The 19265-nt window shown below is 33.0% G+C and overlaps 3 protein-coding genes across 3 annotated transcripts; 2 read left to right on the top strand and 1 right to left on the bottom strand.

Annotated features, from left to right (window-relative positions):
- The first annotated feature begins 4048 nt into the window (after positions 1-4048).
- Positions 4049-6535, top strand: LOC140878459 (uncharacterized). The gene is made up of 5 exons (XM_073282060.1): positions 4049-4508; positions 4651-5685; positions 5855-5973; positions 6035-6109; positions 6215-6535. The coding sequence occupies exons 1-5, from the start codon at positions 4049-4051 to the stop codon at positions 6533-6535; spliced, it is 2010 nt and encodes a 669-aa protein (XP_073138161.1).
- Positions 6536-8689: 2154 nt separating this feature from the next.
- LOC140885291 (uncharacterized) lies at positions 8690-9537 on the top strand. The gene has a single exon (XM_073292252.1). The coding sequence runs from the start codon at positions 8829-8831 to the stop codon at positions 9303-9305; it is 477 nt and encodes a 158-aa protein (XP_073148353.1). The 5' UTR covers positions 8690-8828; the 3' UTR covers positions 9306-9537.
- Positions 9538-13678: 4141 nt separating this feature from the next.
- Positions 13679-19028, bottom strand: LOC140881009 (RNA-dependent RNA polymerase 2). The gene is made up of 4 exons (XM_073285957.1): positions 18421-19028; positions 15191-17094; positions 14712-14862; positions 13679-14628 (listed from the first exon to the last, which is right to left on the bottom strand). The coding sequence occupies exons 1-4, from the start codon at positions 18976-18978 to the stop codon at positions 13813-13815; spliced, it is 3429 nt and encodes a 1142-aa protein (XP_073142058.1). The 5' UTR covers positions 18979-19028; the 3' UTR covers positions 13679-13812.
- Positions 19029-19265: the final 237 nt, after the last annotated feature.

Below are 19265 nucleotides of genomic sequence, written 5' to 3'. Positions count from 1 at the left end.
AAAAATATTAAAAAATAAAATCAAACTTAAATATTATTTTTTAAAAAAAAATCACGTTTTTTTCTCTTAACTTGGTTAACCTTTTTTCACGCTTTTATCCAATGCGAAACTTTTTGCTCACGCTAAATCGTACTTAAGCGACGTTTTTTCGTGCTTTTTAGAATACTGCTCTCAAACTCTACATTATTTATGCAATAAAATCATATCTATCACATGAACATTGCTCATTCGATATCTGTATTTTGAGATAAAAAATATGATGTGTAATTTTTCCAAATTTAAGTAATATTTTTTAATAAAAAAACACTTTTTTATATTGCACGAGCATACAATGTGTAGGCATTGATTTATTTTAAGCATGATCAAATCTAATTTTTCCTAGATTTCTTGAAACGACAATTTAGCCGGTGGTTGACTAAATTTTCATTCGAATAATAATACTTTATAGATTTTTATATCCATGTGATCCCCTTTTTAAAATAAAATGCTTAATATTTCATGACAGGAATACAAAAATATACATTATAATAATTTTAAAAATATATTTTTAAAAAAATAATGATATACAATTAATTAAACGTCGCTCCAAAAATAAATCAGATTTAGACAATTAGTGTCCTTGTATTTGCAAAGTGAAGTAGGAACACGTTTGTGATTTGTCGTCTTAGATATACATGCAGCTAGTTATGTCACCTTCATTGCTTCAATTCATCACTAATTTATTATTTTTTAACCTTATAAATCTCTCTTTGTCGTACACTTTACACGAATCATGTCACGTGATAATTAATAATTATTGAAATATAATATATATATATATAATTATAAATGAATATATCCATCAGTGAGAAAGTGAGATAATTGTCTGTAAAATTTATTTACGAATTAAAATATTTCTGAGGGTTGTGAATATCCATCCATCCATATTATCAGAATGAGAATTAAAATATATACATGAATAATATAAATTTTTGTGAATGATTCTTGAGACTATCTAGGGTTATTTTAGGATTCAAAGAGTCGGGGATTTGCGTGTGTGTGTGTAAGTTTCAAATAACTAAGGTCATTTTTAACTTATATTCTCTAATTTTGATCATCTATACTCTAAAATAGAGATTTGTGGTCTCTATTTTCAAAAGACTTCTCCAACTCATATCCTCTAAATATTACCAAATACTCTATTTTTTTTATTTTTTTATTTTACAACACACATATATATATAATTAAATAATTACATAATATATCTTTCAACTAAATTAATTCGATAAGATTCAAATAAAAATAAGGTCTAAATCCGATCATTACACAATTTTTAGAAGATATGGGTTGGAGGAGTTTTTTGAAAGTAGAGACCACATATCTTTATTTTAGAGGATAGATGATGAAAATTGAGGATATGGATTGGAGATGGCCTAAGAGCATCTTCAAACATCCTCTATTTTGGAAAATTCCATTTTGAAATTTTTTTTCAAAATAGAGGATGGTTTGAGCTCCAACCGGTCTCCATTTTCATCATCTATTTTAGAGGATGCTACAGTGGTCCTCCAAATATGGAAGATCACTGTAGAAATAGAGGATGTTTTTAGAGGATGACTTATTTACGAAAATGTCATCCTTCAAAATTTTTAAATAGACCTTTTAAAATAAAAATTTATTTTTTGGTCCTTGTTTCAAATTATTTTTTATTATTTTTAGCAGTATTTTTAGAACCGGACCGGACCGGCCGGTTCGACCGGGAACCGATCGTCGGTCCGGTCTGAAACTTCACCAAGAACCAAAAAAACGGTTCAAACGGTCAGAAACGGTCAAAACCGATCAAGAACCGGTTGGACCGATCAATAACCGAAAAAACCAGTTGAACCGGTTTTTCAATTTTTTTATTTTTTAAACTTTAAATTTAATATTTTTTTATATATATACATGATTATTTGGAATTTGTACTTCATTAAAAAATTATTTTAATAATTATTGTTTTTTTTAAAAAATTAAATAATTTAAAACTATAATTTATATTTTGAATATATTTACATATTTATTTAGCTTTAAAACTATGACAAATATATATTTTTTGTTTATTTATATATATTTTTAGATTTTAAAATTCAAAATATATTATTTGTTATATTATATTATATAAACGGTTTTCCGGTTCGACCGTCCGGTTAAAACGGTCCGACTGATCGGACTTTTTTTTCTAGATAGACCGGTTCGATCACCGGTACGATTATGAAAACACTGATTTTCAGTCCTTATATTAAATTTTAGTTGGTTATTTGCTCCAATTTTTATTAATTTGAGTGTTCTCTCTTTTTTTATTATTTATTGTACTTGTAATATTTGGATCAAATCAAATGCAATTAATTAACAAAATAAATTCATTATTTGAAAAAATACGACCAGAACTTATTTAATTGAGTTTGCTTTTATATTATGTTACATAATTATTTATTTCATCAATAAATATGTTAAATAATATAATACATAATTATTAATATATTACACGATTTTTATTTGAATTTTATCGAATTAATTTAGTTGAAAGATATATTATGTAATTATTTAATTACATATGTGTGTGTTGTAAAAGAAAAAAATAGAAAATTAAAGTATTTGATAATATTTAGGGGATAATTGCATTTTGACCCCCTATGAAACACATAAAAATAAAAATAAAAACACCCCGTGTAAATTAAATAGGCGAAAATCACCATCTGTTATTCATAATGAAGCACACGTTCCCCATCCTATTTTTTTGAAGTTTTTAAGGATTTTAAAATTATGTTAAGACTATTTTACCCTTATAATTCTAATAAGAAAAATACACTCATCCCCTGTGATAGCATCGTTCCTTATAATTGCTGAGGAGATTGTGAAGAAAACCCTAATCCCCATTTCACTCATCGGCCACTGCGGAAGAAACGTACGCAAATCTCTGGCGGTGTTGGCAAATTCGGTACATCTTCGGTTCTATTTCTCTTGCATTGTATGGATTTATCGATTAAGTTTGATGTATGGTATGGAGGTAAGTCTAAGCTTAACCCGAAGAGCACATATCCGAAAATAGTGTATATTGGAGGTATTAAACATTAATTTAAAAACATGAACTTCGACAGGTTTAACTATTCGAATTTACATGATATGTACCGGTTGTGTGGTGGAAATAAGTTTAATGTCATATTCTTTTATCGAATTCCTGGTATAATGATTGAACATGGTCTGACAGAAATTTTTGGAGATGGTGATATTGCAAATATGTACGCATTATATAAGGATTTAGAACTGGTAACCATTTGGATAGAAGAGACAATGGTAGACCCTCTTATCATGTTAGACCCATTAGGAACATTGTACCTGTTGAAACATTTATTAATACTGGTCCCATAGGTTATCTTGAGTATAAAACAGATGTTAATGACCAAGAAACTTCATCTACAGGTGATCCAATATTGAAAAATGCTTCTGTACTAAATTCTGAAATAAATGATCCTAAAATTCCAGCCTCTCATGAAGTTCTTGAGGATGAATGTGACCAAATGAATCCTGAAAATAATGATGGTACTTGTGAGAAAGGTGATTGTTCTGGTCCTTCATTTTCTGAATTTGATAGACAAGAACAACATTTGAATGAAGATATTCCAACCTTAGATGATTTTCTCGAAAATATTCCAATTTCTTCTCATGCTCAAAATCCAAATCCCCGTAATCTTGATTCTGAAAAAGTTTTAAGTAGTGAGGATGAAGGCATTTTAGATTCTAGTGAATTCGATGACTCATCTGATGCAAATTATTCAGTTGCACCATCTGAACTTTTGGAGGAAACTGAGGGGAATAGTGGTGAAGAAACATCTGCTAAAAATTTGAATGTTGAGGGTGATGTGTATCCAAAGGAAAGTGCACAGAGGAATAAGAAAAAAGATAAAAGGAAAGTTGGTGAGAAGAGGAAAGAATTTGAAACTGGAGATAACTTAGAATGGTTAAGTGAGGCAGATGATGATGATGATGATTTAAGCATGTATGGATCTGATGGAAGATTTCCCTTGTTGTGGGAATGAAATTCAAGAGTGCACAAGAATTTATGGAGGTTTTGAGAGATCACAGTGTTAGGAAGGGTTATGAGCTAGTGTTGAAGAAAAATGAAAGGAGCATGATAACATGTGAGTGCAAAAATGGTTGTGATTGGAGGATCCATGCATCTTTGGTTATGGGTGGACCAACATTTCAGATCAAGACTATCAAGGGTAAACACACTTGTGCTATAAGTAATGAGAACAAGTTAGCCAACTCTAGGTACTTAGCTAAGAGAATTCATAAGATTGTTAGAGATAATCCCGATATAAAGATCGATCAGCTAAGAAATTTGATAAAGTCAAAATGTGAAGTTGATGTAAGTAAATGGAAGGTGATAAGGGCTAAAAAGACTGCTATTCAGAAGATCAGAGGTGTTGACAGTGTACAATACCATCATCTATGGAATTATTGCGAGACATTGAGAAATTTTAATCCAGGAAGTACACTTATTCTCAGAAGAAAAGATGATTTTGAGCCCCCAACATTTGATAAGCTTTATTTTAGCTTGCATGCCATGTAGGCCAATTATTGGGTTAGATGGTTGTTTTCTGAAAACAATACATGGTGGTCAACTATTGGCAGCTGTTGGTAGGGATGGAAATGACAATATGGTGCCTATAGCCTTTGCAGTGGTACAAGTTGAGAACAGAGAGAATTGGACATTGTTTCTCACAATTCTGTTGGAAGATGTAGGAGGAATGAGAGAAAATAAATGGAATTTTATATCAGATAGACAGAAAGGACTAGTGGAAGCATTAAAAGAACTTGTTCCTGATTCTGAGCATATATATTGCTTGAGGCATATGTATCAGAACTTCAAGAAAATATTCAAAACTTTGGATTTGAAAGAGTTGTTCTGGAAGGCTGCTACAACAGGAAACAAGAATGAGTTTGAGGAGCATATGAAAAAAATTGCACTTGTGGATCCTAAAGTGAACGTGAGCCAAGAGACAGCATGTAAATGGCTCAAAAAAATTCCAGCAGTACACTGGGCTAGAAGCCATTTCTCTAGTGGATGCTTGTGTGATGTTGTGGTGAACAACTTGTCTGAATCCTTCAACAGCTACATTATGGAAGCAAGAGACAAACCGATCATAACAATGCTAGAGTGCATAAGAAACAAGCTGATGAAGAGAATTCAATTGAGAAAGGTTGGCATGGAGAGATACATTGGCCAGATCTGTCCAAACATACTGAAAAAGATCAACAAGAATCAAAAATTTTCTAAAAACTTTTATGCACTCTATTCAGGTGAAAATGAGTATCAAGTCCAGTGCTTGTCAGTCCATGGTGTATTAACTCAGCATGTGGTTGATTTGATGAAGAATATTTGCACGTGTGGGATGTTTCAATTATGTGGTTTTCCATGCTCTCATGCTTGCACTGCTATTGGTCACAGTAGACGAAATTTGGAGGATTTTGTTCTCAAATTCTATACCAAAGATGAATATTTAAAGGTATACTCGTACATGATACATGTTATTCCTGGGAAAATTGATTTTTGCAAAACACCTTGGCAACAACTGAATGCACCAATTTATAAGAGCAAGAAGGGAAGACCTCAAAAGAAGAGAAAGAGACAAGCTGATGAGGGGAGTAGTGTTTCAACAAGGAAGGGTCTTACACATACATGCTCAAGATGCTTGGGAAAATCACACAATAAGGCAACTTGTAAAAATCCAATTCATCCCAGTTCAAAATATTTTAAGATACATACACATATTTCAGTTAAAAAGTCATAGTTGACTGTTTTTGACATTAATTTTAATGTAAAGGACTGGTCAAGGACCTTCTGGAAATCAAGATGCAGCTGAGACAGCTACAATTGGATCTATGCCCTCCAACAACACACCTGCTAATACTACTTATGAATCATTGAGTGGCACACCACAAGCAATGCCAAAGGTGAGACTAAATGCAATTTGTATAACATTTTCAGTGAATGATAATTTTGGTTGGTTGTCAGGAAATACATACTCAAAATTCTGGAAATCAAAATGATATTGGAGCTACATCATTTGCACCAAATTTATATTCAAGTGTAAGTAATAGATTTTGCGCCTATTGTATACTGTACATTTTTTTGTGTGTTCTATTGTGTAATTTAGTGTCATTTTATGAATTTAACATGTATAAATGATGATAGAATATTGATAGTGCTGCAAGAAGGGTGCAAATGAGCCATTTGAATAGGGCAAAACTAGATGCAAGTGCAAGTGCCAAAGCAAGAGCCACCGCAACTGGAAATGCAACTGCAAGAGCTAGAGCTACTGCCACTGGTGATTCAACTTTCAGAGCTACATCCATGGCCACTGCAACTAGAAATGCAAACTCGAGAGCTAGAGCTACAGTCAATACAACTAGAAATGAAAATGTTGCTGCTTTGAGTCAAGGAACAAGCTCTAGTTCAAGTGTGTTTGATGCAAATACCAATTCTTCTAGGTGGGCAAGAAGGTTGCCAAGATGAGGGCTGTAGTTCAATCGTTTTTGTTGCTGCTTTGTCACATTTTGTATTGTTTTTGGTAATTGAAAAAATGGGGTTGTAGGCTACTAATATCTTTTGATTGTATGAAACACAATATCTACAATAAATGTTCTAATTTTCAACTAGTGTAATTTGAGTGTTACATGTTATTCGAAATAAATTGCTTCTTTGATGAATTGAAAAAAACACAGGAAATTGGAATGTCATATTCCCTTTCATCATCGGGCAACAGTACACACTCAAAAGAAACACACACAGATTTAAACTAAACACACATAGACTCAATTGAAATACACAGACTCAATTGAAACACACACAGACTCAAACTAAACACACAAACTCAATTGAAATACACAAAGACTCAATTGAAACACACAAACTCAAACTTCATCAACAATGGGCTACGACACATTGCTTTCCCATTACTTGAACACAAGAATAATAAGCACTAGTAGAAGCAACACACAAGAAACCCATGAAACATGGACATAACCAGCTTCAATTGCACCGATATTTCTTCCTCGCACAGTAGAAGTAACCTCTTCTTCGAAAGCTTTATCTTTTTTCTTCACACCACCATAGCTATTGCAACTATGACCCCTCCAAATTCACCATCAGATTCATCTCCATCTTCATTTGGAAATAGAGTATAATCATCGGGGTGACACCAACGGAAGAAGCCACACTGGTTCTTCGAGCAGCTGTAGTATAACAAACCCTTTGTTTTCTTCTTTTCAGATACCACCACCTTGATATCAGCTCTAACATTGCAGGAACATGTTGGAGGAGTTGGGTACCTTAAATCCAAGCGCTTCAAAATAGTTGGATTTCTGGGTTTGTAAGAAGATTCCATCACGAGCCTTCAAGAAATCGAGTGTTTCAATTATTGTAAAAAATGAGATAAATAGCCAAGATTTAATATAGGGTAAAAGGGCATTTAGGGTACTTTGTGCTTAAAACTCCTCAAAAATTCAAGAATACTCACGTATGCAGCGCGTGAATATCACTTCCCGGATTTAGGGGCACATGAGCTTCATTCTGAATAACAGAGAGTGATTTTCGCCTATTTAATTTACACGGGGTGTTTTTTGATTTTTATGTGTTTCATAGGGGGTCAAAATGCAATTATCCCAATATTTAGAGGATATGGGTTGAAAAAGTTTTTTGAAAATAGAGATCGCAGATTTCTATTTTAGAGGAGAGAGAATGAAAATTAGAGGATATGAATTGGAGATGGTAAGTTAAAATTTATTCTATTTTTTAGACAACAAATACAGTGAAATTGAAAATTCCATTCGAATTATATTCAAAATTTAGATTATTAACCTAAAAACAAAAATAATAAAAGTAAAAAACAAAATAAATTGTAGGGCCCATGGGCACTAATCAGCTGCTACCTAACTACCAATTCCATGTCATATAGCCAACCTGTCATATGCGTGTCTTGTACCAGTATTCCTACTACCTTTTATCCAACTCATTCATATTTTTCTATTTCAATTTATAGTTTCCATTTTTTTTTTAATTTAAATTAATTGGACATCTCCATTATTTTTATTTGCATCCTTCGTTAGAAGTCTCACGAGACTGACAAAAAGAACGAGACATATATCCTATATACACAGATGAATAGTGCTATTTGTCGTTGCTACTTGCTTCCTCATGATTCATCGTTCGACTCACACTCAACGATTATACATATGGACTGGCATTGTATATTGAATACAGTATAATTAATTACACCACACAAATTATACGTGTGTTTGAGACCAAGAGTTACGTTGGAATCTAGCTCAAATTATCAGCTTCCCAAATGAGTATCTTAGTTGATAGAATTGATGAGTATTTGATCAAGATAAGGAGTTCAATTCTTTCCACAAACACTTTTTTAGACTAATATGTCGTACATAACTTGTTTAGTACAACTTATCCAAATAACCTAATTTGCAGGCTATTGCATTAATTTTGAGGTTTACCCAATATAGCACCGAAAGATAGCGAAAATAGATTGTCTCGCTATCACAATTATTATTTATAGAGGAGTCTTATTTAAGGCGGCCAGCTTTTCATGATCTCTCCCGCTGTAAATGACTTTGGTGGTGGTTTTTTTATTTTATTTTTGGGTCTGTAGCCGTTACTTCCTGCAGTGTAATCTTTCCAACTCTACAACATTAATTTCCAAATTCAATTCCTCAAATATATATAATATAATAATATATAAATACACACATATATATATATAAGCGAAAGCGAGTGCCTTCGAGTGCGATCAGCAATGGAGGGTGGCGGATTCTCGCGCCAAAATGTGGAGCCGATTCACGAAGTTTCCACAACCCTCCACCAGAAGCGCCGCTTCTGTTTCTTCTTCCGAAGGAACGCCTACAAATCCCGGCCCGCCGTCGGCGCATCATGGTGGCAGAAGATACAGCCTCCGCAGGCGGCGGAGGATACCCGAGCAGGGATCTCCCTCTGGGCACGTGGGTTGGACGCGCTGAAGAGGATCCGGGAGTGGTCGGAGATCCTGGCGGGTCCGAGATGGAAGACCTTAATCCGCCGTTTCAATTACCGGGACAGAAACAGCGGCAAGCACGTGGATTTCCGGTACGACCCGGTGAGCTACGCCATGAATTTCGACGAGGGGCCGGGGCAGAACAGTCATTTCGGCGACGACGGGGAGGATGGATACTTCTCGCGGAACTTCTCCTCAAGGTACGCCAAGGGTTGGATGGATGTGGGGCCTAGCATCGTGTAACAAAGCTGGGCCGGAATACATTTGTTGTGCAGGTACGGAACCCGGCAAGAATGGGCCATGCTTGGCCTGACATGCGCCGGGGCTGGGGAGTAATTTATTGTTGCCGATTACAGTTCATCGTGGTGGGGTTTTATCTTCTTCTTCTTTTTTTTTAATTACTATTATTTACTTTTGAATTACTGCAATAAATTTTTTTTTTTTTTTTTTAAAAAGATTGGTATGTTTTCAGGAATGTGGTTATGATTCACGTGTTTTTTTTAAAAAAAAAATTCCATTCGTGTGTTTTTATAATATATAAACCATATATGAGTAGGAGTGTGAGTTATGCAAAAAAGCTTTAATTTGATTATGTTAATTAAATTGTATTTTGGCGTTGGAGTAAAAGATAAAGTTGATGTGGAAGGTGTGATTAATTGGGTTAAATCTGTAAGTTGAAACGTTCCCATCTCTTTATGATAATGCCACTGCCTTTTCTTGAAAACTTGAGCCATATCATATCACACACACTTACATAAGCTTAGTTTTTTTAAATGTTTTTATTAAAAAATGCAGAAACAATTTTGACGATTGGATAATTGTTGTAAAATGCTTTTATTTAAATTTTTAAATACTAGTAGAAACAGAAGTAAAAAAAATTCAGAAATTATAACTTTTAAAAAAATAATATTTTTAAGTGCTTTTTAAAAATAAATAAATTAAAAATCTTTTTACTTTACACTTGAACTATCTTTGCAACTCCCTACAATTACTATATTTATTACGGAATAATAACCAACATTTATTTTTCCCTCAACGACTCAATCGGCTTACCGAAAATATTCCTAGATCTAATATGTTGCGAAATTTCGAATTCAATTTTTTTTATCTTTCCTTTTTTCGCCGGCAAGATGGTGTGATTTTGTTTGAACTGTTGAAACTCGTTTTTTTCGCATCATCGAGGCAGTGAGTGAGATTTTTTAAAACAATCGATGTTTTTCGTTCTAATTTTTGTTTGATTTTTCTTGATATTTGAATTGTTTTATGGGGGTGAGTTTGGAAATAGTGTAGTTAAATCAACGCTTTTGGAAACCTTTGTAACCAACTTTAAATTCCATGCCATTCGCGAGATAATAGCTTTTGTTTTGTTTTGTTTTGTTTTAAAACTCCAAAGATTACATCAACGGTCCATAAGGTCAAGTTTTAAACCCCCACAGTTGCTTCCCTTTTGTAATTTTGTTGGGAACTTGCGTGCGTCAGCGTAACATGTCTCATGTACACACAAGAAAACAACCCCCTAGACCCCATCTGCAAATCAATCTTTCCATTTAATTCATATTTAAAAATATCATAAGCCAACAACAATATAATTATATATTAAGATATGATAAATAATACATAAATAAGTAATATAATATAATAAAAAAATAAATAAGAAATTATAGTTAATATAGAATTGAATTGATAGATTATAGTTTATTTGATTTGATTGATTAAGTGTTATATAAAAATGTTAAACGATCATTTTATCCTTTTAACATTAAATAAAATATAAATAATATTATTTATAAAGAGTAATGTAGTAATTTAAATTCAATGATTTGATTGATGTAAGATAAATTATCTGTAAATTAGCTATCAGTCCCTAAACGCAAACATAAATACATGCTCAGTCCCTTGTCAGAAAAAAAATTGTTTAAACTCCTTGGACCCACGTAATTTTTTCGGATGAAATTTCGTATAAAGCGTTGAAAATATGGGTTTAGGGACTGAATGCTTATTTACATATAAATTATTAATGATTTGATTGATGTAAAATTAATAATTAAAAGATGAATAAATAATATGACGAAAAGAACGCAAGATTGAATGAGATAAGCTATACAATGATTAAATACTGTGTACCAAACGAGACCTTATAGTCATATAAGTTTCGTTTAAACATGTGCTTCAGAAATTTTTTAAGTGTTTTATAAGTTAAAAAAACTTAAATTATATGTTTGGATAAAATTTTTGTGAAATGTTTTTGAAAAAATGTTTTCAAATTATAGTTTTTAAAGAACGTACACTTGAAATGTGTTTTTAAATGTTTTTAGATGGAACAATGAAAGACAAGAATGAACAACATTATATTTGAAATGTTAAAATATTTTTATACAATAGTTGTTCAAATATATATTTATTCTTAAAATAACTTTTAAAATATTTTATAAAAATATTTTTTAAAAACAATTTTATAAAAACATTTTATAAGTACATATCCAAACAGAACCACAATAATGTTTAACTAAATTTGGAACTCTCAAACTTTTGTTCGCATGCCGTTTCTCATCATTAGCTAAAATATCTTTTCGTCTTTCATAATTTTTACTTAACATAAAATCTCAATAAATTAATGTTAGTAGTATTATATTTTATTAATTTAAAGAGATATTAATTAATTCATAAATAAATACTTTATTATTTTAAAGAGTAATATTTTATTAAAAATATATACATTTAATCACATAAAAAATTATTGTGTTTCACCAATATTTGCATCATATTATTTGAATTAATATATATATATATATATATATATATATATATATATATAAATTTATACATATATATTTATATAAAAATAAGTAAATTATATTCAAAATTTTTAATAATCAAATAAAATCCGTCTTATAAATAATATAATTAAATTTATTTAAAAAAAACAAACAACAATAGAATCATATTTTACTGAATTGCTCTATTTATATTTGTAAATTTTAGAAAATTATTAATTTATAATATTGACGAGACCATAATTTTGTACAAGAATCTTTCGAAAAATTATCTTGATAATTTATCAAAATTATTAATTTAGTATGTTGGCCCAAGTAAAAAAAATATTGATTTAAGGAAGTTTTTTTTTGTTTTTGTTTTTGTTTTTTAACATGCAAACATTACCATTACTAAGTAGAAATTACATCAAGTTTTACGATTTCTAATAACCTAGGTGAAAAACCAAGCAGAATTAAGATTAAACTTAAGCGCGTTTCGGGCTAACAAATTGACCGCACCATTTGCCGATCTCGATCATATGATGGATGGATAAAAATTCCTAATCATGAATCAGCGATTGGATTTCCATAGCTAAAGCACCAGCAGGTCCAAGTTCTTCTTCAATCCACATCCATTTTATTTTCTGATTATTTTAATATAATTTTTTTTTATCAAGTCAATTTTTCAAACCTAATTTCTCTACATTCGTATGAACCCATTATTTTTTTAACATATCACATCAAATTTAAAATGGTACCACCCTTTTTTTAGCTATATTTTTACAAAGAGGAGTGTTATTCACACTCCACTATTTGTTAAACATATTTAAGTTTTGTACTCAAAATTGACAATAACACCTTTAATTGATTATATTGATTTTTGGTAAAATTTTTATTTCTTAAATTTGTTATTAAACACATAGATAAATTTTTAATTGTTACTCACATTATAGAAAGATATCCAAATCAAACATTAAAAAATAACTTATACTTTTGTTAATCCTAATTTATGCTTGATTTCCCATTTTAAATCTTTTCATTACATGTATTCTTATTTTTATTATCACAACTAACTTAAAAAAAATTATTATCATAACTAAAAAATTCCTTTAAAAAAAACTTAAAAATCATAATTTTTTTTTATATTAATCATAATATCTTATTGAAAGTGACCTGTACTAAAATTTGTTCTTTTAAAACAACTATTATCCATCAAATTTATAATTAATACATTTATGTTTTAACTTTATTTTAAAAAAATAGTCATAAATTATTTTTGTGTGTGTTTATCTGCATAATATAAATAGATTCAAATAATATAATTATATCGTAGAAAAATAATGTTAATAATTACTGGAGCACACATATATATATATTTATATATAACAAAAATCCTATAATTTAAACTATTACAATATTTGGCATTTTATACCAAACTTAATAAAATTTTGGTCAATCGAAAGTTTACATCCCATTAATTTACGCTTGAAAAAAAATAATTTTCACATTTTGAATATACATATAATTTGGAATAAAATATAAATAATATTAAATCTAGTTGTAATTTGTATTTTTTTATAGGTATATAATAAAAATTTCGTGAACGTTTTTTAAAAATATTAAAATTTATTTTTGTAAATAAAATTTTTAATTGTTAACATACAAAAATATTGTGTTTGAGTTTTTCAAGGTGCCTTAAAATTTTATTATATAAAGAAAGATATTAGAAAGGTAATATCGTCTCTTAATTAAATAATCAGACAAAATGGTGTGTTATTAAGTGTTAACACTATTTTGAGTGTAAATAATACACTCTTCTTTTATAAATAGCTACTTCAAACATGTACTAAAATATTTTCCCATTGTAATAGCTAGTTAAATATATCATCTGCATAATAAAAATCCAATACAGGATCTTTTTAAGTCATTTCAAGTTTCAACAATAAAAAAACCAATAGTAATCAACACTCCTTCACACATACTAGTTTTCCTTGCAGTCAAATATCGTCTCCAGATGCGTCATTGGTACCTGATGATCTTCTTGCATACACGATGATCATGCATCGTCTAGTCGACTTGATGTTCAGCAAGATTTCGCCCACAACCCACGGAAATCCCAGGCAACATGAGCTGCCCTCCGAATAACTCGGGTGGTACGTTACATGATACCACGCAGATGCCAACTTCTCTCGTTCACCTTCGCTGCAGCTGCTTTCGAACCACTCCTTGACATCCTTCGTCAAAGTCTTGACAGATGCCAAGATTCGGTCTTTCACCTCTCCGTACCTGCGGTTGTCCCGCTGCAGATATGACATCTTCCTGAAAAGGTTCCCTGTCAATATCTCGACTTCGCTATCAGCTCCGTAGTAATTCATCAGTGTGCTCATTTTATCTATGTACTGTTCTTTGTGGCTTTTGGCAGTTTCCAGAAAGGTTTCGTAGCCATCTACGATGAGATCAGGGTCGTAAGCATCGGCCAAGATCTTATGGGAGGGTTCGTTTTTTGGTTTTGTTTGTTGAACAAACTGGATGGTGGCTCTGTATAGCTTGCCTAAAGCACCTTGGGATATATACATCGGCTTCTCCCACCTCTCCATGAAATCAGGAAATTCTCGTAGTTTCAGGAATCTGGGCATTTCGGCAGGTGCTCCCGTTTTAGCAAAGTCGACAGCCATTGAGTGAAGGGTTGCTAGCTCGAGACATTTGGAACTCAATGCCTTGTCAGGCTCGCGATCAGCATGCACCAAGTGTGCGGTAGAGATGGCGCCTAGAGTATCACCAAACAAGTAATCCACAAAAAATCTTTGAATTTCCTGAAAATTCAGGGAGTAATGTTACTTCTATCAGTCTACCGTGGAATGGGATGGAAATATAAAAAAAGGCCATTTCTCGTTACCTCCAAGGTTACTTCGTGATCCATGATACGCGCTCGTCGTCCGGTGTAGTCCATTGGCGCCACTGTTCTAGGTGGGATGAGCTTTTCATCCCAGCTAATAAAGTATTGGTCTCCGTCGAGATCGCCACCAGAGCACTCGTTTGGATGAGGCCTGTTGAAATATAACATTCAAATCTCAAATCTCAAAACAAACTTCCATACATTTGAGTCCACACATGTAAAAGTTGTAGCAGAGAAAAGAAAGATTTATTAATGAATATACAAATCATTATCTAGAGTACAAAGGGGATTTAAATCCCAATAATTAAGGCATATAAATATCCTTTTTTAATAAAAATAGAATAAACAATTCCTATCAGATACCCGCAACTGATAATATCAACATATACCAATTTAAGCTTTAAATTATTTCCGCAGGCCACATAAAGAAACAATTTACGTACGAATTATGGATTATTGGAAAGTGAGAAAAATTTTACCTTTCTCCTTTCTGAGGGAAAATGAGGCAATCCACGAAACCATTTTCTTCAAATTTAATATCCCACACAGCGTCAAGTACCCTTACATCGCCTGGATGGAGACATGGATTTTTCGTTACCACAACCTTCCCTTTAACCACACATGTTGTCCCATCAACTTTATGAAAATATGGTTGATCGGTGCACTGTAGCTCAGTCTTAGTCAAGGTTACTCGTACGTAAACCTGGCCATACTCCAGAATTCCTGTTTCATCCAGGCACCCCACTAACACACGGCCCTTTGGGACAAAAATGCGGCACCTACTTCTTAAATCGGATATCTGGTTATCGAGGTGTGATTGAAGCATCATAAAAAGATAAGGTTCCTTTGTCAGTTCATAACCTAAAAACATCATCTTTCCTAATATGCTTTTGATTTCAGTTCCACCAATTCCCTCCAAAACGCTTGTTGCAGCCTCTCTATCTGTCAATATACTTCCCAAAAGTCGAAGATGCTCTTCTTGCAATGCCAAAAAAGCATCATCCTCTACGCCCAAGGTTGATAACAGGGTGATAACCTCCCGGTTTAAGTAGCAAGGCATGGATTCACTACACTTGGTTATATTAAGCATATAGTTGTCAGATTCAAACTTAAGCATGCTATTCCTTAGTGCTAACTTACGGAAGCATCGGCGGTCAACGGTAATGACACCTTTGTAGCCACCGTAACGTATTTGAAACGCTGATGGGACACGAGACAAACCCAGCTTTCTTGAAATATCTTTCGCAAATAGATAAGAAATCTTTCCTATTCCATCTGAGAAGCAATATTTCACACCATCTGTAATCACTTCTATGTCGGGAATAACATCAACATCCCGAGGATGGACTTCTACTGTTTGCTTTGATGAGCTGAACAACTGACCCATCCTTGCCGCACATTTCGAGACACTTCGTATCTTCGTAAAGCATCCCATCCACTCTCTGATGTCTTCCGCTTTGACATGCTCGTTTGAGGCAAACATCCAAACAGCATTAGATCGGAGTTGACTGGCAGAAAAGGCTAGAAACTCAAATTTTTTATCTCCAATCACAATCCCGTCTCTGAGTATGGATAAAATTCTATAATAAACATCTGTTCGATACGGCCTTGCAAAGATACCTTGCATAGTACTGGTGGAAACAGCATGGGCAGGAAGCCTACCCCAATCTTCATCAACGAAGGTGACCCTCACAAAATCTGAACCATATGCAGCATAGTGCTTAACAATGTAGTTTGAGTTTTCGAGTTCCGGACCCATACAGAAAATCCTCGATGGAGTTACAAGAACTCTGTGACAATTCATCATGTTCTGATTTGTAAATCTCTTCAAAATTGATGAAGTAAGATTTTGACCATTCTGACTGATAATGTGAGACTCATTCTTGATGAAAGACACAGGTTCATAACACGAGGATGGTAACTTGTGCATTTTCTGCAGAACTAACAAAGCCGTATTTACATCTAACGTGCTGAGAATATGGAAAAGATCGTTGTCGACTGAAGCAAAACTCAACTTTTGGGTATGTACAAGTGAGTTAAGCTGATAAAGGACCTCGTAATCTAAATTGAAATCCGAATTGTTAGCCACAATTGGAACTAAATTTGGAGACGAAGGGAATTTTTCTCTTTCTTCCAATACTAATTCGATTACATCTTTCTTGTAGAATGGAAGACAGGAATAATTGTCTAAGCTCGAAAAATTTTCTTCAATCTTCCAACAAAGACAAGATAAATTTCCGATTGACTTCACACTAGAAAAATCAGTTGTGCGAACCCAAAGAAAGTCAAAGTCCTCCTTGCAGATGTGATACCGGTCCGAGCTAAATCTTGAAGCAACATTTGGTCCAGAGACCCTTTTAAATATTTTAGGTGCATGTTTGAGCTGGGGAAAAAAATAAGAGTAAGATAACACAGCTAGTTGTAAGTCTACAATTTGTTCACAACAAACTGAGTAACAAGCACAGTGAAATATAAAATCTTAGATTGATTATGGTTTTTCCAACATAAATAAAAAAAAAAGGGAGACTCGTTATCATGGAAATTTCCATATTAGTCCATCATTATCAGGTTATCAGGTACATAATGGGGCCATAGATGCTGGGTGAGTTATTAAACAGGATGTTCATTGGCAAAAGATGTGGCACCAAACTATTACATGCTTAGCAAGTTGAGAGACAACTCGAAACACCTTAGTCATATTTTCAGAAGTCCACACCAATTCCAAACATTTCTGTTTGTACTTACCATAAGCCTTGGTACAGTGAAATATGGTTTTATGCTGGATAATTCTCAAGGTTTAACAGTGGTCAACAAACAGATCTGATTGGTCAGTTCGAAGCCTTTGTACATCCATACACAGAACACAACCTAGCCCCTATATTAATATTAACATTATGTGAGTTTCAACCTCAGGTTCTTGCCCTCATCTCCACTTCTAGAACAGTTGAAATCTAAAAGAACAGGGAATCAGGGTCATACACAACCAACAGAGGAAAGTGTATAAAACCTTAGGGTTCCCAGCCTAAAAACTGTAGGTGTTGTTAACTGCATATGAAGGTGGAATAATGGAATTTCCATGAAATGATAAATTGAAGATTCACTGTGGAGAAGATCCGAAATTCTGTAATAGACGGAATAGAGAAATGGTGTTGAGAAAATGTATTGAAGATAGGCAATGTCACTGTTCTGTAAAAACATAATTCCATGGAAGCACAACCTTCTCTTTTATATATTTCTAATCTTCTCTATATCTACTTAACTGCATTAACTACGCAAACTGCTATTAACTAATTAGTAATTAACTTATTACTGTATAGCAATCAACAACTCAAACAATCCAATCGCAACAGCCGAAACTTCTGTAACTGCACTATAAGCTAAATAGATATAAACAGGAGTAAGGTGGATGCCCGTGAACCACTATCATAATAAAACGAATCAACGCAAGACAAAGCTTCTAAACAAAACTAATTTGTTTGCGGGGAATGCAGGAGTAGACCACCTCAAAATCTCTGTCCTTCTGCTACTTGTTTAACTTTAAACAAATGTTCTTCGCAAGTATCAGTCCAAAGTTCATTTTGACCATCATAGAAAACAATCTCTCCAATATGAATCCCACCAATTTTTTTTTTTTATTTTTTTTTTTTTTTGTCTCTCTAGATGAATAACCTAGATTAAGAGAGAGAGAAACAATACGAAAAAACAATACCTTCAAAAGAATGGCATCAGCATTCTGTTCGTTACCACCAAAACAACATCCCTGGGTCTCTAGCACATCCCCAAATCCCACCTCCAACTTATAGCACTCCCCGTTTTGTTTCAAAAAGAACTCAAGCCTCCTCTTCTCAGGCGAAACCCACAATTTGACCTCATCCCAAGACTCCAAAATCCCCATGCAATCCCTCCTGGACATGATCCCAGCAAGCAAAACAAGCCCTCCAGCATTTTCCACCCGGTTATTCGGGTCCACGGGACGAATTATTATGTCTTCGAAGGAATGTGACAGGGTGAGATGGGCCCCCCTGAAGTACAGTTTCCTTTGCTGGGAAAGCGATAAAGCTTTGATATTTGTTTCTGGGGTGTCGAACTGAACTCTGCCATGGCCTCTAGACTTCCAGTTCTTGTGCTCTGTGGAGATGTCGATGGCAAAAATTTCGCCTTTTCCTAACAAAGATTCGAGGAAAGTGAAGAGTTCTTGGGCTATTGCTGAGTGAGGAATGTTGGTCACTCTCGCAGTGAGCGTAGGTCTCTTCTCTTCCGTACCCATGGCGCAGATGGAGAAGAGAGATACAGGGGTTTCGTTTTCGTGGGCTCTTATTATATTCTTGACCACAATTTATGGGGTTTTTGTTTTTTAATAATAAATAATGTAATGTAATGTAATTGTAATAGAAAAGAGAAAAAATACACGATTAGTCCTCATACTTTCCCACTAAAATATTTTTGATCCTTAAACATTTCATCTCAACATTTTTAGTCCCTAAACTTTAAAAAGTATTACTCCTTACTGTTAATTTTATGTTTAAATATAATGTTAAAAATTCAATTGTGATA

This window comes from Henckelia pumila, chromosome 2 (genome assembly GCF_033568475.1).
Source record: "Henckelia pumila isolate YLH828 chromosome 2, ASM3356847v2, whole genome shotgun sequence".
NCBI lineage: Eukaryota > Viridiplantae > Streptophyta > Magnoliopsida > Lamiales > Gesneriaceae > Henckelia > Henckelia pumila.
The sequence above is the reverse complement of the archived record's forward strand: the minus strand, read 5'-3'. Positions and strand labels throughout refer to the sequence as shown.

What these genes read in the sequence shown, in the direction of transcription:
- LOC140881009 (XM_073285957.1), bottom strand. Translation starts at nt 18,978, where the DNA reads ATGGGTACGGAAGAGAAGAGACCTACGCTCACTGCGAGAGTGACCAAC. An exon ending in CTGATGCCATTCTTTTGAAG is followed by an intron (nt 17,095 to 18,420) that starts GTATTGTTTTTT and finishes TTTTTTCCCCAG; the next exon opens with CTCAAACATGCACCTAAAAT. An exon ending in TTCCCTCAGAAAGGAGAAAG is followed by an intron (nt 14,863 to 15,190) that starts GTAAAATTTTTC and finishes ATATTTCAACAG; the next exon opens with GCCTCATCCAAACGAGTGCT.
- LOC140878459 (XM_073282060.1), top strand. Translation starts at nt 4,049, where the DNA reads ATGAAATTCAAGAGTGCACAAGAATTTATGGAGGTTTTGAGAGATCAC. An exon ending in GAGAAATTTTAATCCAGGAA is followed by an intron (nt 4,509 to 4,650) that starts GTACACTTATTC and finishes AACTATTGGCAG; the next exon opens with CTGTTGGTAGGGATGGAAAT. An exon ending in CACCACAAGCAATGCCAAAG is followed by an intron (nt 5,974 to 6,034) that starts GTGAGACTAAAT and finishes GTTGGTTGTCAG; the next exon opens with GAAATACATACTCAAAATTC.
- LOC140885291 (XM_073292252.1), top strand. Translation starts at nt 8,829, where the DNA reads ATGGAGGGTGGCGGATTCTCGCGCCAAAATGTGGAGCCGATTCACGAA.